General features: G+C 36.5%; 2 protein-coding genes across 4 annotated transcripts in view; one reads left to right on the top strand and one right to left on the bottom strand.

The window, feature by feature from the left end:
- The first annotated feature begins 277 nt into the window (after positions 1-277).
- On the top strand, positions 278-4,420 carry LOC147547563 (DNAse I-like superfamily protein). 2 transcript variants are annotated; one of them, XM_086667215.1, is made up of 9 exons: positions 278-1,005; positions 1,264-1,356; positions 1,671-1,815; positions 2,293-2,494; positions 2,794-2,872; positions 3,006-3,067; positions 3,305-3,391; positions 3,861-3,964; positions 4,117-4,420. In XM_086667215.1, the coding sequence occupies exons 1-9, from the start codon at positions 679-681 to the stop codon at positions 4,188-4,190; spliced, it is 1,173 nt and encodes a 390-aa protein (XP_086523341.1). In that variant the 5' UTR covers positions 278-678; the 3' UTR covers positions 4,191-4,420. The 2 variants fall into 2 exon arrangements, with proteins under 2 accessions (XP_086523341.1, XP_086523340.1); XM_086667214.1 differs by having other exon boundaries at positions 284-1,005; positions 2,290-2,494.
- A 1,086-nt stretch (positions 4,421-5,506) lies between these two features.
- Positions 5,507-24,751, bottom strand: part of GSL8 (glucan synthase-like 8) — a 29,129-nt gene continuing 9,884 nt past the window's right edge. For both annotated transcript variants that reach the window (XM_086667211.1, XM_086667213.1), the window contains exons 9-51: positions 24,577-24,694; positions 23,344-23,472; positions 22,889-22,965; positions 22,726-22,801; positions 22,346-22,438; positions 22,139-22,241; positions 21,901-22,024; positions 21,615-21,801; positions 21,455-21,507; positions 20,174-20,234; positions 19,979-20,060; positions 18,965-19,014; positions 18,548-18,634; positions 18,276-18,361; positions 18,157-18,184; positions 17,801-17,898; positions 17,560-17,641; positions 17,311-17,471; positions 17,050-17,170; positions 16,021-16,118; positions 15,835-15,925; positions 15,591-15,751; positions 15,401-15,510; positions 14,941-15,075; positions 14,675-14,743; positions 14,436-14,592; positions 13,971-14,088; positions 12,676-12,795; positions 11,152-11,267; positions 10,988-11,071; positions 10,503-10,615; positions 10,073-10,125; positions 9,810-9,986; positions 9,670-9,717; positions 9,323-9,481; positions 8,366-8,479; positions 8,196-8,284; positions 7,940-8,098; positions 7,209-7,311; positions 6,736-6,855; positions 6,588-6,638; positions 6,196-6,378; positions 5,507-5,991 (exon numbers count right to left, since the gene is read on the bottom strand). In XM_086667211.1, coding sequence (XP_086523337.1) covers positions 5,755-5,991; positions 6,196-6,378; positions 6,588-6,638; positions 6,736-6,855; positions 7,209-7,311; positions 7,940-8,098; positions 8,196-8,284; positions 8,366-8,479; positions 9,323-9,481; positions 9,670-9,717; positions 9,810-9,986; positions 10,073-10,125; positions 10,503-10,615; positions 10,988-11,071; positions 11,152-11,267; positions 12,676-12,795; positions 13,971-14,088; positions 14,436-14,592; positions 14,675-14,743; positions 14,941-15,075; positions 15,401-15,510; positions 15,591-15,751; positions 15,835-15,925; positions 16,021-16,118; positions 17,050-17,170; positions 17,311-17,471; positions 17,560-17,641; positions 17,801-17,898; positions 18,157-18,184; positions 18,276-18,361; positions 18,548-18,634; positions 18,965-19,014; positions 19,979-20,060; positions 20,174-20,234; positions 21,455-21,507; positions 21,615-21,801; positions 21,901-22,024; positions 22,139-22,241; positions 22,346-22,438; positions 22,726-22,801; positions 22,889-22,965; positions 23,344-23,472; positions 24,577-24,694 — 4,681 coding nt within the window. In that variant the 3' untranslated portion in view covers positions 5,507-5,754. The remainder of the gene's footprint in view (positions 5,992-6,195; positions 6,379-6,587; positions 6,639-6,735; positions 6,856-7,208; positions 7,312-7,939; positions 8,099-8,195; positions 8,285-8,365; positions 8,480-9,322; positions 9,482-9,669; positions 9,718-9,809; positions 9,987-10,072; positions 10,126-10,502; positions 10,616-10,987; positions 11,072-11,151; positions 11,268-12,675; positions 12,796-13,970; positions 14,089-14,435; positions 14,593-14,674; positions 14,744-14,940; positions 15,076-15,400; positions 15,511-15,590; positions 15,752-15,834; positions 15,926-16,020; positions 16,119-17,049; positions 17,171-17,310; positions 17,472-17,559; positions 17,642-17,800; positions 17,899-18,156; positions 18,185-18,275; positions 18,362-18,547; positions 18,635-18,964; positions 19,015-19,978; positions 20,061-20,173; positions 20,235-21,454; positions 21,508-21,614; positions 21,802-21,900; positions 22,025-22,138; positions 22,242-22,345; positions 22,439-22,725; positions 22,802-22,888; positions 22,966-23,343; positions 23,473-24,576; positions 24,695-24,751) is intronic.

Genomic DNA, 24,751 nt, shown 5'->3' with positions numbered 1-24,751 from the left:
ATAATGTATCTAACATTGTGCGACGTACAAACTGAGAAACATGTTACATTCAGCACGATTTATGCATCAAAGCGGACAACTTTTTTTTACGTTAAAGTACATTGATGTGTGACTTTTTAACCACTTCAAACTTGGCTTTTTAAACGTATGTCTTTAGTTTATTTCTGACTCTAGACCTGTCCTTCATTAACCCTAGTTTCTTTGACCTTTTGTCTAATCCCGTTAAGATTTTTCTTTCTTAAAAGTATAAGCCTATTAAAATAAGTTTGGAGATGAGGAAGAGGGGAGAGGGCAAGAAGGATGAAAGGAGGTTGTAATGGAAGGAGAGGAGAAAAATAGAAGAGAAAAATAATGGTGATGGCCGGAGGTGGTTGTAGGAGATGAAGAAGAAAAAAGTATTTTGTTTCTCTTTAAAATTTTGTACTCTTAAAAATCGTCTTATTTCTCCAAAGCACTTGTCTTATTTAATCATTATGAACGGGATACTAATCACGTCAAACTACATAAGATTTTTAGGAGTCCGTTGTACTTGTACTTATCTGGTTCCTTATCTATTCTCTCCCGGTTTATCTATTTCGGTTCCGGTTTCATTTCCACTCCTCATTGATTCCTCACTTCATCTTCCTCTATATAGTATTTAGAGAAAAAGAAGGCCTTTGATCGACTTCATTTTCGAGGATGAAACGATTCTTCAAACCTATAGAGAAGGATGGCTCATTCAAAAAACCCACTCTCTCTTCTTCTTCTTCTTCTTCTTCTTCCCCATCATCAAAACCCCAAGGATCAGAAGAAGAAAAAGAGCAAAACCCACAACAACAACAACAAGTAGAAGAAAATGGAAAAATTGAAAGAGAAAATGCACCAGTTGAGGAGGAGGAGGAGAAGAGAGAGCCATTGAAGTTTCTCTCATGGAATGCTAACAGTTTTCTTCTTCGTGTTAAAAATAACTGGCCTGAGTTCACTAAGTTCATTCAAGACATTGATCCTGATGTCATTGCTATACAGGTTTCTTCTTCCTCCTCCTACCCTTTCCCTTATAAAATTTCTATTCTTCATGTGGGTTTTTGCTAAATTGAGGGTTTCTAATGATTTTGGGTTTAAAGGTGGAATTTTTGGCTATTTTGGGTTACTGGGTATTAATTTGATTTGAATCGGGTTATGTTGTTGAGTAAAGCTTTCAAAATTTTGATTTTGTTTGATGGGTTTTGTTAAATTAGTGTTATATTTTGTTTTAGTAAGAGGTTATGGTAATGGTGATTATAGGAAGTAAGAATGCCTGCAGCTGGCTCAAAGGGTGGACCTAAAATACCAGGGGAAGTGAAAGATGATACAAGTTCTTCGCGAGACGAAAAACAGGTAATTCATTTGGTTTAATAAAGCTTTTTGTTTATGGATTCAGTGAAAATGCACCTTTCCATTTAAGATTTACAACTATTTGTAATGGTTAAGTTGCATGATAGTTTACAAAGTTTGTTTCATATGATTTAGAAGTTATAGTGGTTCCTTTGAGGAATGTCAAATGAATAGCTAATTCATTAGGACTTTCACCCATTTGTGGATTCTATCTATATGTTTTCTGGAAGGAATGTTGTTATGCTGCATTTTTTGCTTATGTTTTAGATTTAAGGATCGGTTTCTGATGATTGTTTTTTTTTTTCGAAACTTTGCAGATCTTAATGCGTGCCCTTTCTAGTCCACCATTTCGAGATTATCAAGTTTGGTGGTCTCTTGCGGACTCGAAATATGCAGGGACTGCTTTGATTGTGAAAAAATGCTGCCAACCGAAGAAGGTCTCTTTCTCGCTTGATCAAACAGGTAATGTATCAACCACCAAAATACCCATTTTTATATGTGGACACCGCCGTGTCATCACCATCATAGTTACTCTACGTCATTGTTGCCAACTAATGCATATGACCAGATCTTTTCTCTTTGTTTATTTGAAATAGTTGATGAAGTAGCCCATTTAGTTACTCTTTTAGGTAAATATAAATGCCGATTGAATTGTACTAGAAACAGCATAAGTGTTGGGGAAAGGAATCTAAATTCTATCTTTTTGTTGAGAAGTTTTGACACTTCACACTTTTGCATATATCCCGCTAGACTTGGATTTTTTTTCTCAAGCTACTCTTGTAAGCTACCCTCATAGTGGACTCCGAATCTCATGCTTGCTTTAGTAATTGTTGATTCATAGTCCATAGAGGATAAATTTTTGTATCTACTTTCGCATTTGTTTAATCATGTCGGGTGAGAGAAAGGCCATAAGTTAATTCTTTTTTTCTATGTTAGTAGCTAAAAAACATGAACCAGATGGCCGGGTAATATTGGCTGAGTTTGAATCATTTCGTGTATTGAACACGTATGTGCCAAATAATGGTTGGAAAGAAGAGGAGACGTCATTTCAAAGGAGAAGAAAATGGGACAAGAGAATTCTAGAATTCGTGTTGCGGTGTTCAGATAAGCCTTTGATCTGGTGTGGTGACCTAAATGTGAGGTAATTACTCCTACGCTGTTTCTATCTATCTATCCATTATTTGAATTTGTTTATTTTTTTGCTTTCTGCTATATTTTTTAATATGTTATTTTCTGTAATTGATTTTGCCTTTTTCTCCAAAAGAAAACCTTGTCGTGATTTAGGAATCTCAACTAGCTTTACTTAATAGGACTATAGGAGACTGTTTTTCACTTACTATAAAATCCCCACAATTTCATCTTGCATTTGTCGAATTATTCTCAATTAGGCACTAATTTTGCATAGATGAGAAGTTCACATGATATCATTGTTTTCTGCAGTCATCAAGAGATCGACGTGAGCCATCCGGATTTTTTCAGTAGTTTAAAGCTCAATGGTTACGTGCCTCCAGACAAGCAGGTTCCGCGCACAACCTAGTTTCCCCGACATACATTCTTGGCTTTCTTCCTGCATCAAACTGTTGCATATTTGAATGAACCCATTCAGTCTCAAACATTAGATCCTAATCTAACAAACTGTTTATCCTTCACAGGATTGTGGTCAACCTGGGTATACCTTGAACGAGAGGAAGCGTTTCAGTACTATTTTATCCGAGTAAGTTTGCCCTAGAAATTTGTAACACGTTAATTTTTTTTTCAAATATTCTTCTTCGGTCACTGAAAGCTTGATTATCCAAATAATGTAAAAACAAACTAAAAACTTGTCAGAGTTCTGGTAACAAACTTGTTCTCTCTGATACACTACTTACCTGTAATAGTCTTGATTCAACTTTAGATACATGATTTCTCAATATTTGAATTGTTTCAAGTGATCTTTTACCTGGTTTTTCAGAGGAAAGATGTTAGATGCATATAGATTCCTACATCAGGAGAAAGATATGGATCGTGGCTTTTCATGGTCCGGAAATCCCATCGGGAAGTAAGTTTTGCTCATACACATTATATATACATATACGAATAATGCTAGAGGAGGTTACAAGTCAAAGCATACTTTAGGCCTACAGGAAATTTATGTTCTCTATTTTCAAGTCAACTCTCTTTCTCTCTCTCTCTTGATAAACTTGTTCACTCTTGGTGGACCGTGGACGGTTGATTCCTGTTTAGGTTTGGTGCAGGTCCACTTTTGTAGCCTCTTTCGTTTTTCTATATATTATACTCATTACATAATTCTGAACCCAATTAATGGGTCTTCGAGGCATCCCTTGTATTGGCTGTTCCTCGTTATGATTCTACATAAATGAAAGCAATATAATGTTTACTGTTTGGAGAGCAAATGTTTATGAAAGGAATATCGATTCACCAGTCCCTCCCATTTCAACTTTTTCTAGTTGGTCAGCCGCTTCATTTTAGATGTATCCATTGACGAACATTCTATGCAACATTCATAGGTACCGTGGAAAGAGAATGAGGATAGATTACTTTATAGTATCAGAGAAACTAAAGGATAGGATTGTTGCTTGTGAAATGCATGGACACGGGATTGAATTAGAAGGTAAATGTTTCCTTTAATTTTCTAAGAAACAAGAAGAAAGTGCCTGACTAGCACCGATTCCTATGAGTCATAATTCCTTTTTTGTTTTGGTTTTTTTAGGGTGTTCGATTACTTATGATCTACTGACCTTTTTGTTTTTCAACTGTCTGCAGGATTCTTTGGAAGTGATCACTGCCCAGTTACCCTAGAGCTCTCAAAAACTAGTACAGATTCGGGTGAAAGCTAGTTAGTTTTCTTCCTCGATTTACGCCGATTCAAATTGAAGACCAGATACCATTTTCTGCCCCAGATGAACATCTGGTTCATCTAATTATGTAGAAATTATCTTTTCAACTGATACTTGAAAGAGTTGATAAAACTGATACTTGTTAACAAATTGTAGATTAGAAGCAACATGCTCTCTCGCTTGCAGATCTGGGATATTTTTTTTTTTGAGTAAAACCAGAATTTCATTCATAAGTTGGAAATCACTCCAGAACATTACATGGTTGAGAAGTTTAACTCCTCTGAGTACAACATGAGAGTTACATAAGTAATGTACAACACGCGTAAAGTATCTCATGAAGGGAAAGGAGTATCAAGACAAAAACTAAATGAAAATACTATACAGGTCATAAACTGAAAATATCATCAAGATCGCGAATAAAAAGACACTAAAGGTCATAAAATTTTATTGTACTAAAACATAAATAGAAATTATAAACCAAGTAGAGGAATGGAGATTGTGCGTTGTCAGATTAAATTTTGTAAAAACAATCACGAACTCTTCATTCTTGTACTTGCAATCGGTTGGATCGTGGACTACGAATTGATAGTTAGATACTCAATCTTGTTATTTTCCGTAGTTGTTTAACAAGGAATCGCCGATCTTCATCAATGGACGAATCATGGTGCCATACTATTCATGAAGAACTACCACATCGACGATCTTCATCAATGGACGAAACATCAGTCTTCATCAATGGACAAATGAAATTGGTTAGTCAGATGATGATTTGTCGATATTGGTGAATCTGATTCTTCCCATACAAACATTTTTGACCCATTTCTACAGTTATACCACTCTGCTATACTCCAAAAAGGTCATTTCTACAGTTATACCACTCTGCTATACTCCAAAAACTCTACTGGAATGATAATATATGTTAAATTAGGGCAAGAAACAAAAATAAATATATGTTAAATTAGGGCAAGAAACAAAAATAACACACTGGTAGAAGGAAAGGAAACGACATTCCGGCAAAGGGAAAACCCTTCTCCAGAGGAAACGATCAACTTTATGATTCTCTCTCTAGAAAAAACGGTTATTCGGAGAGAAGAGGGGACGAAAAAAAAGAAAATGTTTAGCGAATGTTTATGCCAGTAGTAGATAAAAAATGAAAATGTTTAGCGAACCAGAAAGAAAGACACTAACCACAATTCACAAATCAATACAAAGTTTAACCAAGTTTGGAATTGTTCTAGTTAACTTTTGAACGAACAGTCAAATCTCGGCTCGTCTAACTAGTGAGTTAAATTGATGAGTCATAACTGATCCAGATATAATATCATAATTGATATCATTAATCAACACTATTTGGTAATGACAACACTATCAAACTCATCAACCATTACATAATACCCACTAATCAATCTTCTATCTTTCTCTCTCTACTAACTATTTGTCATAGAAAGTACTAATTCTCTAAAATGATACAGAGGAGTTACATTCATATAATTATACAGAGAGAGCTTTCAATAACACTACAATGTTTCTGGCCATTTTTTTCTAGCTGCAAAAGATGGGGAAATTAAGCCTGAACATTGGCCTTGTTTCCAGCAAGAATGATGGAGATTTCGAGCCCACGGCTGAATGCCTGGTTGAATAGCAGACGGGACTGGAATGTGGAAATGAATGGAAACCATGAAAGAAAAGCGATTGGTGAAAATATAATCACACCCATTGCTGCATCATATAGTCGAGCAATCTCACGGACTGAATCCCACAATCCCAAACGCCTAATTATTCCCCTCCATGCGATCGCAATCTGTTATCACAATAACAATACAGAGAAAGAAACTCATTATTCCCACGTCGTCTAGGCATTAGAATGTGTCAGGTTCATAATAATAGGGCAATCATTTCACTGCCAAGGAGAGTCGCCCGATGGTAAATCATCAATGGGCTCTCAACACTATCCAAAACCTGCAATTTACAGGTATAGAAGAAAAAAAATGTAATGTTAACTTACACAAAGGAAGGCCCAGCCAGTAGGAATAAATGCCAAGATACTTGCAAATAAATCTGGTATCGACAGAGGAGTGAAATAAACAACAAGGCAGAGTGCCGCAATAAGAGATAAGGCTGAGACTCCCTGGATAAACCGCATCATTAGCTGAAAGCTGTTTGACTTTTTTGGGCTGAATGTGAAGATCTGTAATCAAGCACAATACCATAAATAGACTTTTTTTAGAATCAGAAATTTCAACCAGAGCTAAAGATGTTTGAAGGAAAACCCTAACTATCATCTTTGGGGTCAGACTCCCCTTATCAGTCTGCTAATAGTTGCAAACAAACAAAAGATAAAAGAAAAGAAAACTATCATCCCTTAATACATAGAAGGATTAGGGTATAGAAGTACACCTTGAATATCATGATAAGGCCAAACAATACAGCCCATGAGAATCCATAGATCTGCAGAGAAGTCAAACAATTATAAGTTCAGAAGAAAGAGAATAAGACAAACTCACACATCAGTAGCCACAAAGAGAATCATTAGATGAGAAATTACCGAAATGGATGTATTGTGTCCAGCAACATGAAGTTGGTATACAACACCATATTGGAAGAAGAAAAACCTCAAACTTAAGATCGTTTCCAAGATACGACCTCTCAATGTTTGGATATGTGTCTGCACAAATTAGAATAGTTGTTTAGAAAAACCATCAAAATTACATGCACCTTTTTTTTTATCATGAAGCAAAACAGGGCAAGATTTTAGCTTCCCCATTTCAAGCAATAAACACAAAAGTCAACTAAAATGCGATGAAAATGTCACTTCGTTCAGTAGAGAGACCATATTCATGGAGGCAAACACCATGATGACAAAACCGATACCAAGTAAATGTTACACAAAACTGGAAGCAAATTTAGTGTCTTTTCTAATATATTCATTCAAAGTTTCAAAAGATGTAGCAGAATATGTTATGAATATTACTAGCCTACTAGGAAGTAATAGTAGAATTATATAATATAATTATCAACCTGTTCTTCCTCCCACCATGATTCCCAGCTATTTTCTCCCTTTACACCAACCCCGCCTTTATAGAGAAGCCAACTAGTCCACTCGTCGAAGTCCTCAACAGTCCTAATTTGTCAAGTTGAAAAAGTACAAATTAAACACTGGCTTGTAACATAAATATATACGAGGGCATATCATATCCAGGATGTGTAAATATCTTTCGCACTTAAGATAGATTTATGGGGAAATTCTGGACAGGATGACTGTCATTGTATTGACAGCATAGCCACAACACACACTTGGGTCTCCTGTGTGGGGCACACATGCACACCTCGTTAGGGATGATAGTTGTCCATAAAAAGTTACTTTTTGGTGAAATTCATTCTCACGAGGAGAAAACGTTTGGAAGTTTGACTGCACCACCAAGTATGTTAGATATTATTACTAGCAGGTTGGGTCATTGTGGAACCTTGTAACATAAAAAAAATTATAAGAAAGCAACGGTTAAGGAACCTAAGTTATCTGGCTTTCTGAGGGTTTGATTGAAGGAATTAAAAGTCTTAGAATGGAATGATTTCAAGACATGGTGATCTCCTGACGAGTACATCCTCATACATTTGGACAGTTCCCACTTGAGGCAACCAAAAGGATACTGAATAAGGTGAATAAATGATATATACGAGTATAATGTAGGACACTCATCACAACTTCTTCTAAGGGGAATTCAAGAAAGTCGACAACATCAAAAACTTACTTTTGCCACTCAAATCCGGAAGGATTAAAGATATAAGGAGCAAAGAGCCACGAGAGGACAAGGAACCAACTGCTAATCGTTATCAGGACAAAAGAAATGGCACCTCCCTCTGTAAAACCATATGCTATGAAAACAATAAGGAGAATTGCCACTTCAAGCCTGACAACAAAAATAAAATAAAAAATCAAACATCAAACCCATGCATGTACATAATTCATTAAAAAGAAGAGAGAAACATGTAAAGAAATATACTTACGCCTTGACAAAATGACTTCGTGAATAAAGCCTGTAATTTTCAGAAAATTTGATATGACGGACAACGAATCCTCTACCAGTTGCTTTGTACTGTTAGAAGAGAGTTTTAAAATATGGTTAAAAGCAAGCACCTTAAGAAAGCAAGTACAATATACAAAGAGAAAGACGTACTTTTGCACCACCATGGAGGATTGTACGACCAAAATAATGAGTTCTGGTTCCCAAAGAGAACGTAAAGAAAACAGAACACAACTGGAGCTGCATCGTAATAAAACTAAACACAGCCTGCAAAAGTTTAGGTTGGGATAAGAACAACAAAGATGCAAGTTTTCTCATGCCAACTGCGATATTTTCAACATATGAAGCTCAGCAACTCATGGAAATCAAATAATCTTTGAAGCAAATACAAGGAGTAGATTGGTTGCAAGCAACGGAAGAAAATCAGGTGCATTATCCCTTACGTACTGGTTTGGGCCATATGAAAGGAAAGGAATAACGTTATCTTCAAGGGGAGAGGTGGTACAGAAGAGAATCATCGAAGAAATCCAGTCACTACTTTACGATTGAAGTAGATGAAACAAGTGGGCAAAATTCAAATAGTATTTCGACTTCACTACTTTACGATTGACACTCTTATAACACTATTATAACAGTTTCTTTTTCGTTTGCAGATGCCCAATCTGCCCTTCCTCTTGAACAACCAATGTTTTAGGGGCTGTATATATTTTTTCCATTCAATATTAATTCAAAAAAATGACAACGGAAGTAAGAATATAATCACTTAAAGCACGACATCTAGTGAATATAATCACTTACTGCACAACATACTATTTAAAAATAATTTACATGGGGCTTTCTTTCATATCTAGTGGATTATTTGTCAAACATAGATGTGCACAGTGCAGGAAAAATTGCTGAAGGCGACCATAAGTGAATTTGAGGAGTGTCCATTGAAGGTATAAATTGGAACCTAAGTAACACGAACAGGTCAAAAGATTATAAGATATTTCTAGTTCATGGTGGTTCTGGGTGCAAAGGAAAGCACAAGGAGTTGTTCCTGGAAAATATCCAATGAAAAAGACAATGGAGAAATTGATGCAGTGACATATATAGAATTATAGAACAAACCTTCAGCAATCCAAGCTCAAGTATGAAACCCATTATCATAGGGACTGCAGTAAAAATTCCGATCTGGACCAGGAATTGAGCATTTAGAGCAGCAGTCAGTGAAGTGTTACCCAACATTTTTGCTTCACGCGTAATTGCACGATCGAGTCCGGAGAAAGCCTGAAAGATAAAATGGGCACATTAACACTACAAAAAATTCAAGGTGAACAAAGAAAAAGTACAAAACTGCACTACGGTACTACCAACACTTCAAACTACAATTTGGGTAGAAGTACAGTAAGCAACTAGATATCCTCAGAATGTCATAGTAAGTTAGTAACATGCAGTAGACGAGTCAGGAAACTTACGAGGTAAACCCTTCCATATAAGAAAATGTAAATAGTAAGAACTGTCATCTGCATTAGGAATAAATTAATGTCAATCTAATATCTCGACATAATCGCATAAGCCATATTGAACTTCAAAATATAGAAAACAAAATGCATACCATGGTACACACGTAAAAACCAACAGTTGTAAAATAAAAGGATAGCATTCTAAAGAAGTCGAATAGTTGTCCGAGCCGGTATATATCTCTGCTTAAGACTTGTTCACCATTACCACCAGCCACTTTACCCTCAAACAGGGCAATTTGGTTCAACCCAACATCTCTTCCTTTGCCAACCTGTGGAACAGTAACACATTAAGAAATTGATGGAAAGACACAATCTTCCAAAAGAGACGAATACAACATTATGGACGAGACTGGACCTGAATGTATTCATGATGTGTGATGTTACCCTGTCTTAAGGTGGAGTTAAACCCTGCACAATACACGATTTGACACTATGTTATATTATAGGATATCATAAATCAGTAGAGAACCCTTATCTAACCCTATGAGCTGTCATTTAGTTGAAATACACAATCTTGGAGTAGAGTAAGACATTTCTCTGCAAAATGAAGTAGAGTATGGCTCTGTTTGGAATTCTGTGTACTTTCTTGCAAATTTGTACTCTAACATGGCTTCAAATTCAATAACTAACACCAAATTTTCACGTGCACACTAATCACAAATTAGATCTTAATTACGCTTAATAAGTAAACAGCAAATCATAAATTGGACTGAACACTCCCAAAAAGGCACAGGGTCCAAGTGGAGCCTGTAGATCATAAAAATGAAAAAGGTAGTTCTACACACCTGCATATATATCTTCACTGATATTAATAACCCGTGACGCCTTACTAATTCCACCACGGGATATATGAAATATCCTGTCAAACACATCCGGATGGCCATAATGCATGCGGACCCTGCAAAGAGAAACATATCTACTAAGCAGAAAAGTATAAAATCGTTACAGTAACGGTTTTGATGTCAATGGAACATGTCGACTAAAAACCATGTAAAACAAAACAAAAACTGTGGAGGCATAGGGATTTGTGGGCCAGCCCATGCACAAAATCCAGTTTCTAAGACACAATGTTCGAATCCTCTCCCCAAACTATTAGTCCCTTTGCTGATATGCCACTTATTTTAGCCATAAAATAAGGCAATTGATAAAAGGTCATTTTGGAGTAGCCTGGTCCGCAAAATTCACTAGAAAGACCTTAATGCATAACACTGCAATTAAAAATTAATTATTACTCCCCATAAAAGTATAAATATGAGTCATTGTAACTTACTTGAGAGGATACGCTAAAATACGTTGACCCAAGGTGACGAAGCTAGTTTCTTGGTTGGACATAAACCAGGCTAGCGATGAAACACTGCAGAAATTCCATTACAGCTGAGATATGTACTCTTTAGTCCATGACAACATGTAAAGAGACAATTGGAGAATCCGAACCTTCCAGTAAAGACATGCTCTCTGACACCAAGAATTGTTGGAGGTCGAAGACCATGGTTTTCCTTAAATTCCTGGAGGAGGTTTCTCATTTTCATAGCTTCCTCGAGATAGTTATCCTACATTCCGCAACAACACGAGTATTTACTAACAGACAAAATGAATATTACCCTATGCTAGAATAAATATGTAGACTCGATGATTTCATAATAAAAGTAAGCACAGATTTTATGGAGAAATATACATTTAAGTCCTGAACTTAACATACTGGAAATGTGTTCTCATGGAGTACCAAAAAAGATTATGATTAATATCTATGATTCCTTGGTCATATATAGGGGCGAGCAACAGCCCGCCGGACCGACCAGGCCAAACCTGGCCCAACCCAACTGAATGGTTTTTGGAACGTAACGAACAAGTGTCGGCTCAACTCGGCTGAAAAACCGATCATGATTTGGTTTGGCTTCGGCTTGAATTCTTGACAACCACACAAGCCGAACCAACCGAACTATACATATAATTTATATACACACACACACACATATATATATATATGTTATAATACTTTATGTTAATAATTAATATTTAATGGGGCTTGTAAACTAATATATAAATTTTGTTTAGGATTCATACCTATAAGTGTTACACTTTAAATTTGAACTTCTAGTTTTCTTGCTTAATTTCACTTTTTTCTCATGCTTTGTTTGGTTAATTAAATTCGGCCAAACTAATCAACCGAAATCAGTCTGCTCAAACCGAACCGAGCCGAACGTAGTCGGTTGACTCTCACTGGCTCAGCTTGGACTGATTATGCAGCCAAACCGTCATTGATTGGTTTGGTTTTGACCTGACCCTAAATGGTTGGCGACCAACCACTGCTCACCCCAAGTCATATAAATGTAGACGCAAACGACATAAGACATATCACTTCACTACTTTTAGCATCTGATACTTTGCCAACTGGTTCACCAATGACTTTTTTTTAACTAGCAATGGAATTTAGGTGGAAATTTTGGTAGACAAGGAAATGGAAATATTTCGGTCATCTCGACCTAAATATTTCGAAATTTATTTCCTTGACAAGGCATTGTTAACAAAAACTTGGTTAAATTCGGTTTCAATGGAAATTATGGCAGGCATGGAAGTGGAAATAAGCGATGACGGAAGTCCTAGGAGTAATATGTACATATTGATAGTGGCTGCCTGGCTGGTAACAATATCCTTGCGTTTTCTGTTATGTGCTCCTTTTAATGTTTTAGAGGTTGACAACTTATAAAGCATTTGAAGTATCACTATAAAAAACTTGAAATGTTAAAAGTACACAGGTCCCTACTCTAAATTATAAAACTTAGTTATCTGGAGACGTGATCTCTTTTCTATTTACTCTGCTAGATGCTGAGACACCAGATTTCTCACCTCTTCTGGCATGCATCCATTTAGCACGGAGGTAAATTCTGAGAAAGTGTTTCCAGCTTTCTAGGTTATTAAAAAACAATTTAAGTGAGTATGACTGGTAATTATCTTCACCTGATTCATGTCAATAGTTTGAATAGCTTCTCCTCTGGTAAAGACTATAGCATGGTTTTGATTTTCAGGCTTGCCTTCTCCAAGCTTCGGATTCCCAGGCAGCTTGATGGAATATATTTCCTAGAAACAGGAAACACTTCCACATCAATTTATGAGAGACGATCCAAAAATATTTCATATGGTAAATTTAACACAAAAAGGCATGCAGTATCACTGTATCAAGAATAATGTTGTAAATCAAACTACTAACACGAAAACATTGTTGTCACTAGAAATGGCCAGCAACCAATCAGCATCCGTAAGCTCGTATTACAACAAGCACCTACAAGTCTGGGAAATCAATACTAGAAGAAATCTAAATGACTGGGAAATTCAAGCATACGCAGATCTGATGGTGACCCTCCAGGAGGTGTCACCCAAAGATCAGTCGGATAAGAGGGTATGGAGAACAAATGCTAAGGACAAACTCAGTGTGAGCAAGTGTTATATAGATTTAGAGCAGGATACGCAGATCCTCGACCCTGTTCATATCAGCATCATTTGGAGGAAAGTCATTCCTCCTAGAGTTGGTTTCTTCGTCTGGGCAATGTTCCTAAATAGAGTTCCTATGGTAGATTCGTTAAAAGAAAAGGATTCTACCTAGCTAGCAGATGTGTGTTGTGCAAGGCCGAGGAGGAAAGCCTAGATCATCTATTCCTTTCATGCCCTATAGCTAGCTCTATTTGGAACTACTTCATAGCCTCCTTCAAGGTCCCTTGGTGCAGACCGGAGACAATTAAACAAGCTCTAGAACAGTGGGAGGGCCTTTACAAGAGCAAGAAAAGAAGAAAGGTGTGGGAGGCACTCCCATTGGCCATTGTCTGGAATCTTTGGATGGATCGCAACAACAAGATATTCAAGGATTCAAATCTTAACACCAACGTAGATGTGGAAGACATCAAATGCACTTTATATTCTTGGATAAAAAGTATTGACACGTTCAGGCTCGTTTCTTACATTGATGTTGTAATAAATAGGGAGTCGTGAGATATTCACTCCCCTTCCTCGCCTTTTGTAAATAGTTTTTCTCTCCATATATTCAATCAAAGTTTCAAAATAAAAAAGAAAAGCTTTCCTGAATCAGAAAAGGTTGGGTTACTACTTTTCGAGTTTTGCAACCAGAAAAAAGGTGCTCAAACAGGCATTACTTGTTAGTGGATTTCCTGAGAATTGTACGTAGAATCTTCTCCAGAAAGACAGAACGGTCATCTGAAATACTAGTGATCATTCTGTTACGTAAATTAACTCCTACTCACCTGATCCTTCCCATGAACATCAGCTTTAACAAGCTTCGAGTAATATTCTTTTGAAGTCTTCCCCTCGGTTACACAACTTTCTTCCTCATGTATGAAAGCAACTCGGAGGGCCTCATTCCTAACGACAAATAGATAAAGTCAAACACAAACACCACAATAATTAGCAGTTACAATTTAATAACATGCAAAAGTCAGAACCTCAACTACAAGATGCTATAACACTTGAACGTATCGCATGGCACGATTCCCTGTAACTTCGCAAGAGACACAAAAGATCTAAGAGAGAGAGAGCTCTCTATATAAGCTATGACAGAGCTTAAGTGCTCAACATTAATAAAATGCTATGACCAAGATGAAGTGATAACACAACCAGCAGCTAAAGATAAAAGCAAGAGCTTGGAGTACAACTCCATATAAAGAAAGATGTGCTCAATGCAATGAATAAAATAAGAGAACATTTGATACCTCTGTAGCAAAAGAGCTATATCAGCTGCCTCTTGAGCTTTCTTCACTTTCTGCTGCCCATAAATTTGGCATGACACCACATATGTAAATTTTATATCTGCCTGTGCCCGAGCCTCTCGAGATAACTCAAACCCTTGTGTTGTTGGGATACTGGTTTCTACAGGATTAAATTGAATGCATTTATACATATGTTGAACTTCTTTCCCTTGTAGTTTCTAAACATTGTAACTGCGAGGTACCTTCAATTCTTCTCCTTTCCAAATAGCTCTGCAGCATAAGAGCTCTCCTATAGTACATCATTCCACGTACTGCAAAACCATCCAAATGAACAAACCAGAGAAATGGATAAGTGTCATTTAGAAGATTCATAATGTAACACATAGAAAATTCAAAATGTAACGTGAAAAAGAAAACCCAATGATATCCTGAAACCAGCAGAAAGAACGGAATTTGTGTAATTCAGAGAAATGAACAAAATATCAAGTCAATGTCAAATAGATCTAACCCGTCCTAGCTAAAGTTTGCCCTCTGTAAGAAGCCCAAAACCGTAGCTCCAAATTATCACTAGTACTCTCCTGAAGGTCAGCATCTCCAGTAGATTCACCACGACCAATTCTTTCCAAAAAATTCTCCCATTCATCTGTAGTAAAATAATGTTAGCTAGATAAAGGAAAAAAGGTCCCTAAATCACTGCTGATAACGGTAACGACTGGGTCCTAGTGATTAAGCATCATTCTGTCAATTTCCCCTTCGTGATTAATTAAAGAAACAGATTAACAGACATCATCATGAGTTCAGGAATAGTATACTGATGATACTCTGAAAGCAGAAATGAGTTAAAAACTTAAAATTGCATCCTCATTTTCAAACTGTAACTCAAATGAGCTATATAGCACAGAATAACTGTAATATGGAAATATGGAATAGGATATACGAGTATATTTCATATTTTCACAAAGTATTACCTGGAAATATCTTCTGAAGATAAAATAGAGTTGAAATTCCATCCTCATTTTCAAGCCGTAACTCGGACGAGCTATATAGCACAGTCTCACTGTAATACGGGGTGAAGACGCTATTTTTCGAACAGAAAAGCAAGTCAGAACAACAACCACAAAAACAACCGAATTTCAGTGTGTTTTTCTGTTAATGTACCTGAATGGAATCATTTCTGAAACAGGCTTTGCTGCAGGCATTTTCATGAATAAAGAATTTGTGAAAAACTCTAATCTTCTTCTTGCCTCAAGGTTCTTCGGAATGTTGTCCGCAGAATCCTTTACAGTGAGAAGTAGGTGCAATCGCTTCACTTGCTCTTTCTGTGATAGTAAATATTGAAACACTTCTTCAATAAACTAATCAATTCATTCAAATAAAAAAAGCGAAAGACTGGATCACTTACAATTTCAAAATTGTTAGGCCATTGTATCCTAGAAAATAGGCGACCCTCATTTCTGGCTCTTGCAACAATGTTCCATGTATCAAGCTGCTCCCTGAGAGAGACAAGGTTCGTTTAAAACTTCAAAAGAACTTGGAAATTGTTGACATTGGTTTTGCAGGCACTCATATGCTTGATTCTTGAATATACCTTAAATCAGATGATAGTAAATCATGAGTAACTACTTCATATAGGTCGTATACGGCTTTTGCTGCACCTCTTGAGAGTTCAGGAGTTGGATTCCTCGTCTGCATATTAGCATTATATTTTTAGGTCAATAAAATTATCACAACATAGACAAAAAGCAAAGAAAACGGAATGAAAACAAATTATTTTTACTATCAACTATGAAATTGGCGTAGAAACTCCCAAAAACCACAAGAAAGCAAGTTAAAGAGATTCTACTAGAATTATTTAACTAGTATACTAACTCCACTAAAATCTAGTTCGAGAACCCCACATTTAATTTTGAGAAAAAAAATCCTGCCTTACGAGTCTCTCTAACATGCTTGAGTGAGAGCAACTTATAGTAATTAGATATACCTCCAAAATGGTTGCATAACAGAATATTTATCTATATTGTTGCATAACTATTTGTACAATGAAACCATTCTGAATCTAATGACCACAATCAAAACACAAAGCAACAACTTCCTGATCCAGCTACCTCAACAGTGAGACATGATCAGAACCCTGTAAGATATTTAGGGAGGGCACAAGGTATACAACTCCAAAAAGAAATAAACAAATAGAAAATCCATGTTAGTACTTCAAGCCCAATTCGACAAACTCACAAATCTCATTGAACGGTGTGAAACATCAAGATGTAGAATTCATTGCTATTTACAAGGTTATTAGCAATAAATCTAAAGAATCTAAAAGTTTTATGTGGTATGCTTCAGAGGAGAATGTCATAATGGAAATACAAGACTACAAGAGTAAAGGCCGAAAAAGATGACATGAGGGTCATCCAAACCGACATATCTTTGCCGCTTTGGCATCCCCAGTCCAACATGAAGATGCAACGCTGAACCCAAAGAAAAAATAATAGATAATATTCCAGATAGGATCTTAGACATGTCTAGTGATTGGTTTACCTTCTACGAAAGAAACAACAGCAAAAGCATCTTTGTCTAGATTTCTAACTCGTAACAGAAACCAAAAGAGATCATTAATTACCAGGAGTCCAGTCAACGCGGTAAACCTTGAGAGCACCAAGGGAAGCTTCTTCAGATTCAGCGTTAATACGAGTGAACCCTCCAATATACTGTTATTGATCTCACGGAAAATCCTTTCAACCCTAGATTGAGCAAACAAAATTTAATGTGTATTATACAAATGATAAGGACCTAGGCCAGATTACGGGAAACTCAAGAAATTAAATGAGGGGACCGATTAAATTGATGGATACTGCTGAAGGAAGTGAGAACTATTACATACCAAAGTGAAGCTTCACCATCTACTAACGAGTGCAAAATTTTCTCCATGCTGTAATAGCATTCCTGAACTGCATATGCCATATATTCATCCCTAGATATCCTGCTCCAGAGATCTGCCTGAGTGTCCTTGCAGTCCAAAGCATAATCTATTGCCAGCAAGATCTGAAAAACCAAAGATGCGATCGTAACACTAAGAAGACAAAAATAACAAGGACATACACAAGATAGCTTCCGCAATCACAAGGCACACCTTACTGCTCAGAAGAAACAAAGGCCATTGAACTAATCTCAGGCTTCCAGTATTACTTGGTATAGATAGCAAGTCCATCTCCCTGGTAAGCATGAATAACAAACAGGTCAGATGTGAAAGATAATAAAAGCAGAAGACCTGCCATTGTCCAGCAACTAAACTTTTGATCTCCCTGACTGATAAAATTTGACTTTGAGAGAAAAAATATCAATAAATCGTAATCTCGAATATTTGAATATACCGGTTACTAATAAAATCTTCTTCACGCAAGCTTTTAATGATCTCATTCCAGAAAGGAGAGAATATAGAGGCGTATGCCTTGTCCATCTCCTGGGAATCCTGAATTAACCAGAAACAGAACATAATAATATCACTGCTCAGCGTAGGTCAGATACTAAGTTACCGACCCCGTCAATCTCCATACACCATAAGAAAGAGACTAGATAAGCTCAATGTTTATAGCACCATTCATGATGTTGGAATCATGTTTCCAGGAGCTAAGAGACCGTTTCAGTGGTGCTAGTCTAAAATTATTGAGAATATGGATAGCAAGTCATCTTCTGCATTCAGATCTAAGTGGTAATATAATAATCTCACCTGAGATGATAGTCTGTCTAAACGCACCCTGTAACATCAGAACAAAAGTATACTATTTAAACATAATATAAAAGAGATAATATAATAGAATATGTTGACGGGATATGTTCAAAACGAACCTTTTTGTCTCGGAAGACACAAGATTTTTGACAAATGCTTCTGGAAAACTCTCAAACCGTTTGTGCACCATTTCAATTGATCGTATCTACCACAAATTTAATATGAATCTCAGTGTCATCAACAACAAGGATAACAGTTGAGTAATGGACAAAGCATAATGGTTGGCATACGCGTGAAGCATATGTTGTGTAACAGCCAAAAGCACAAAATAATCCTAATCTAAATTCTAAAAGGAACCAAGCTCATGTATTGCACAAATATTTGTTATTACCTCTCCTAAACGTGCCCGTGCACCCATCAAGCCACCAACAAGAGCAGACAAAAGGGTGTACCATATGTGGATGTCCATGATGTAGATCTGTACAATAAAACAAGAAGATAGTGTGAATGCGACACAGTAAACAGTGTAAGTACCATATCCAGCAGTCACACACCACAACGACCTAGATACAACCAATAACTAGTTTATTAGCTTCGGATTTTAAAAAAAATTGACTGAATTAAGAAGGGGGGGTACAAATACATCAGGGCCCTATAAGGATCAATATGGAATGTAAATTGATGAGTCAAATGTGAGGAAGCCTGCTCGTTGGCTAAGATAAGAAGACTGGATGTTTATTGATTTTTTCGTGATTTTGAAACCTAACCCATTAAACCACGAAGTTTAGGAACACAGAAAGGAACTCACAGCCACAACAGGAGCCCACAGGCTAGCAAGCGCCAAGGCATTTTTGTTGTCTGCCAAATAACATCACAAATAAATGTTATTAATATATCAACATTTTGAAACCCTAAAAAGAAGCATCCTCACTAAGTAAAAAATCACGGAAACAAGCAAAAAACGTTAAATAACAAACATAATGCTAGATCGATATAATTCACAGCAATTACTTCTAGACTTATGCCACAGAAGATCTAACAACTCCAAGAAGTGATGGGGAATTTTACTTCAGAAGTGCAAATGGTTACTAATCAGAAAAGTTCCAAAATATAACTGTGAAGCTGGCGTAAAAGAAATTTATCTAATTCTCCTTTTTCACCTTTAGGGTGATACAAGCAGCTAATAGTTTCCTCCCTTTCTCTGAAAACCAACAGATGATTGAATAGACAACAGCAATTACAGAAGCTCTCTTTTTTTGAAAATTTGAATGAATATATATTGATAAACAAAAATATGTACAATAGTAATAAGGTTTACATCTTGGGATCTTTCACGATACCCAAGCCTCCCAAATCACTACCACTTACAGAAGCTCTCTGTTTCGCATCTTTTCTTGTTTTTGGATAAAACGTCATTTTAAAAATCAGGCAAAACCATTCTGAAACTTTTATATCAACTATTCTCTTCTCCAAAAAGTATAAAACAGAAAGACAAGATATACTATCACTGCAAATTATCTTCACTCGCTAACTCAGTAATGGCAAGATTCAGAATATTCACACAACAATGATCGGACAACCTTAAATTCATCAAACGATCTTTCAAATAGGTCAGATTTTCCAGGTTATGACACTCCCATTTCCTAATGCTTCCGTCCCTAATAATTAAATGTGAACTTTCAATACAGGTGAAAATTAATTTGAAAGAAACAGAGAAATAACAATTACCAAAGAGCCAATCAACACAAAACTACTAAAACTATAAGTCATAACCCATGATAACAATAATACTAGTCTAAGGAAAGAAGATAAAGAAAATTACTCTTTGAGACGAAATCATGCCACTTATATTTTAAATCGTGGAGGCCCACAATCACATTAGTAGGCTGGACTAGGGGTTTGATCTGTAAGAAGAGAATGTAAGAGTAATTATTTCACTTCCTTTCTGATAGGTACAACTTATGATGGAAGGAGAAGTGGATAACAAATGGATACAAAAGTAAATCAAAGATAAGACCTGAAGAAAGTAGGCAAATGTGAACTTGCACGCAAAGATAACCATCCAGAAGAGCACATATCTGCAATTTAGTAATAACTATTAATGTTGTAATATGGTCCAAATAAGTTTGAGAAGTATCAACCGATGTGCGACTGTAAGAGGGCATATTAACTTGACTACTTGAGAATTCTATGAGGCTTGTCTCAGCTAGAGATTATCAACATAAGCATGTCTCCACGTATCCCCCCCCCCCCCCCTTTGCGTTCCACGTACCAATTCCCCCTGTCCTTTCTGGGCGGGTTAGCAATCCAGTTTCCTAGTTGCATATTAGGATCTCCCGCCTTAATTAACTCAATTTCTTTATAAGAATTTATACGCTTAATAGGGTTAACTACAAGACATTTTAGCTAATTGCTTCAGAAATAAAGGTTTTACAGAGATGGAATGTCCCGGAATACAGGTATTTACTATAAAAGCATCATAGAGCGTATGTATTTTCCAAGGAAATAGTCCAAAACGTACCGTAACCAAGATAGCTTACAGGAGAGGCGTACTACCACTAAGGATTCTCACATGGTAGCTTATGTAACTGCACTATGCACGGGATGCTTTTCGCATAACATTTAACCAAATTTGAAGTTCAAATTTGGCCATCGTGGTGCCAACCTTATCCTTCTAGCCTCTTAGGTCAATATGGCTAAGTTCAATGGCCTTAGTATCCAGAGAAATACATTCCTCTTCCTCAAAGGAAGGCAGATGTGGTTAAAGTGTTCAAGCAATACAAGATGGAATCCTCGAATACGATGGTCAAAACATACAGAATGATCAAAAGACACGAAAAACCAAAACTATATCACACAAGGCCCCCAGCAGAACATAAGTTAAAAAGGACAGAAAGATGCATATGCGACCAAAGGACACTGTTAAAAGATAACATACAATTTTATACATGCTAAATATGGCATCATTATGGCCTTAGTATCCAGAGAAATACATTCATCTTCCTCAAAGGAAGGCAGATGTGGTTAAAGTGAACAAGCAATACAAGATGGAATCCTCGAATATGATGGTCAAAACATACAGAATGATCAAAAGACACAAAAAACCAAAACTATATCACACAAGGCCCCCAGCAGAACATAAGCTAAAAAGCAGGACAGAAAGATGCATATGCGACCAAAGGACACTGTTAAAGGATAACATACAAATTTATACATGCTAAATATGGCATCATTATGAAGTCTAGCAACGCAAATACATAAGAAATTAAGCGATAAGTATATGTGCATTATGATTTACCTAAAATAATCGCTCATCCTCTCAAATAGACCACGACCTACAAAGTGTCGCTCCTGAAAATAAAAGTGATATTAATCGACCAGGACAATCACATGATTCACACATCCTGGGCCAGATATAGTATCTTAATTAGGTCAGTAGAAAATCTCAAAAGATATACCTCATAAATCCATTTAAAGAACTGAAAGAAGGGTTGATCAGTCATTTGTGAGAAAGTGTGACAGGCTGGGAGCTTTAGTAATAAAGCAAGAAAAATGCGCAAAGCAGCATAAACACTCAGTATAAGAATATAAATCCGGAAATATAAAGAATTTGAGTTCCGGTCATTCCTCTCGTTTAGAACCATCCTGAAATTAAGATTGAATGGCATGTATTAAGTACAGGATATCAGTTGGTAACACAGATTTTTAAATTTCATTCGAGGCAGAGCAAAAAAAATGACTCACAGGTAAATATATGTTATACCCGCTGAACTTATGCCAAACCAGAAAAAACGAATAAAGATCCTTGAGATCGCCATGCCTCTTAAAGTTTTGTAAGCCCCAAATGTAAGCAGGACATCAAGAAAACCTATATACGTTATGAAACGATAACAATAAAATATCTTCTTTCTGTCCAAAAGTTTCTCATAAACAAATGGATATCACTTTGAAAGACAGAAGCTCACAAGAAAAAAAAGTTTACCCTCCAGGAAGTTCATAATGGCAAATGTTGGCGCTATGCTAAGTACTTCCTTGAATGTGTCAAGGTTAATATTCCCATGGTTGAAAGCAATAACAGTCAGACCCTACAGTACAAAAAAAACAACCAGATCTGCTCACTACTTTACCAAGAAACAAGTAACTACTTTTGAATCTTTAGAGTTAGTCATGAAATGCACTGGCAGTAAACCTGAAACATTAAGACCAGAAAAATCCACAACCGATGGAAGCTTCTGTAAAGGTGAAGAAATGTACGGTGCTCCACGAAACTGCTTTTACCCGTCTGCCAATCTCAAGAGAAACCAAATGAGAATAGGAGATGAACAGAAATAAACAACGAATAAAATGTGATCACTAAAACACGAACTAATCCTAGAGTTTAAAGTAATCTGTAAGCAAATAAAGCAGAAAAGAATTAAGACAAACAAGTGAAAATGAAATAAAGTGGGGGGCCCTTATGGTACGCAGCTGGATGTGAGAGAGTTGGGCCCACAAATGTGGCTTTCTAGCATTCACATCAAATAGAGTTCTACAACATGAATAGCGTATAGAGATGAACTCCAAACTGACCCTCTTCCGCTTCGTAGGCTTCAAGAGAAATGAAGACTCCTTCATTGGCCAATCTAACTCAAAGCAACCTTTTGACCTGTGATTACATTGAGAAGGACACCAGAAAATTAAGAAATCGCAAGCAAGGTGTGAATTCGAAAAGAGAAGGCCTGCGATGACAAACCAGAAATACTCATTAAAGTCATCATAGTTCCTCCATCGTGAGTGTGCAGCTTTACCACCGTTATTTTGTGCAGCTTCCTGAAATAAAGCGAAGGGAGCGGAGACATGATGAGCAATTGCAAACAAAGTAATAAAAAAGAAAAATGATGTACGAAGTACTGAAAACCAGAATAAAAACAATATACTTATGTCTATAAACGATTAAGCGTAAACCCTGTTTTACTAAATGAACTCAATGTCCAAGGTTTCTATAATGTTCCCATTCAACGGAATAACCAGCCGTAAGGCAATTCAAACTCAAGTAAAAAGGTGCACTCGAGTGAATGCTAACTTTGAGAATAAGAAAGAGAGAATAATAATTGACTATCTTCGCATGTATCTCATCGTATTATCAAGATATATGACGAAATTTGGTATATCTACTCAAGACTTAAATAGTAACAAGGGTTCACTAACCGCTGCCATTGTCTCGTAAATAGGAGAGATGACTTTTTCGAGGTATGACACAGAACCGTCATCACAGATACAGCTAGCAGCTGGTTTTGCCTCGCCATGGTCTAATATTGCATCCAACTCCTTGGCCATCTGCCGATTCCAGTTTAAGAAATTTATTGATAAACAAGCAGATAAAAAGATGCCCACTTTTCTTCAAAAAAATAATACTAGTGAATATAAGAAAAATACTGAAGGTGTACATAAGAAATTTTGAGAGAACTAGTTGAGTAATCTCATCACCTCACTCATTTTTAAAAGCAAAGATGGAACTTAATTTTCAGATAATATCATTAATGCAAAATACATAGTAATCGATTCATTACCGCGCTACTTAGCCCTCAAAAAAAATAACCCGATTATGAAAAAGAGACTTCGCTTTTGGCGATCATACATCAACAGTGTTATCATATAATATCATTGATGCCATATACATAGTTACCAATTCACCACTTATTCTGACACTGCAATTTCACAGAGGTTTGGGACTATTTCCTCAATTCTATTGCAATAATGTGGTGCCAACCGAGAAATAAATTGTTTTGAACAATGGAAGGGACTCAGACTTCCAAAACAAGGAATGGAACATAGAACCATTCGCAATTTTGCAGATAATTTGGAACGAAAGAAAGTGTAGACCTTCAGGGGAAAAGCTAAGAAGTTAAATGCAGGACATCTTCGACGGGTTCAAGCTTTGTCTTATAGTTGTTCTGGAGGGGACAGTGTGCTAATTTCAAATCTTATTTGCATTTCCCTATGTCATGGGAAGCAATGAGCCAATGATCCTAACAATTTAACCCCCTTAGATCTTATGTTTTGAGCAGTTCATCTGCAAACCTGTCTCCAACTGTTAAAAGTCTCCTGTTCATCGGAGCATAATTCAAGCTTGTGCTAAGTTCAAAACATTTCAAAACTTTGCATTTAACTGGGAGGCCGTAGTGCATAACATGTAAAATGATCATAGCCGTTTAAGTTCCTGAGTCAAGAACTAAAGCTTGGTACATACTTCATTTTTCATTTTATACTAATTTGAAGTTTCCAAAATATATATATACAGATTTTCAAGAAAGAACAGGATGAAGCTTATTATGGACGTTTTTTAATGTCAATTCATTTTTCGAAAAACTTCCTATGCAAGTACCAATAATTGATCCAGTGAAGTTAATAGACAAAAAAGGACAATCATGACATACTTACTTGATGGAATATATAACAAATGCATTCTGGAAGAAAGCGAACATTTGCGGCTTCACCCCATATGAGGAAGTACAAAGAAACCAAAAACAACTTCCTATCCCTGTTAATCGCTTCTAAGCTGCGAACATAAGATGTTACTATCAAGCCCAGGCCCCAGCTATGAAAGGAAAAAAGA

Source organism: Eschscholzia californica, unplaced genomic scaffold (genome assembly GCF_041429995.1).
Source record: "Eschscholzia californica isolate CP2 unplaced genomic scaffold, dmEscCali1.0.p SCAF_3, whole genome shotgun sequence".
NCBI lineage: Eukaryota > Viridiplantae > Streptophyta > Magnoliopsida > Ranunculales > Papaveraceae > Eschscholzia > Eschscholzia californica.
The sequence above is the reverse complement of the archived record's forward strand: the minus strand, read 5'-3'. Positions and strand labels throughout refer to the sequence as shown.

What these genes read in the sequence shown, in the direction of transcription:
- LOC147547563 (XM_086667214.1), top strand. Translation starts at nt 679, where the DNA reads ATGAAACGATTCTTCAAACCTATAGAGAAGGATGGCTCATTCAAAAAA. An exon ending in CTGATGTCATTGCTATACAG is followed by an intron (nt 1,006 to 1,263) that starts GTTTCTTCTTCC and finishes TGGTGATTATAG; the next exon opens with GAAGTAAGAATGCCTGCAGC. An exon ending in ACACGGGATTGAATTAGAAG is followed by an intron (nt 3,965 to 4,116) that starts GTAAATGTTTCC and finishes AACTGTCTGCAG; the next exon opens with GATTCTTTGGAAGTGATCAC.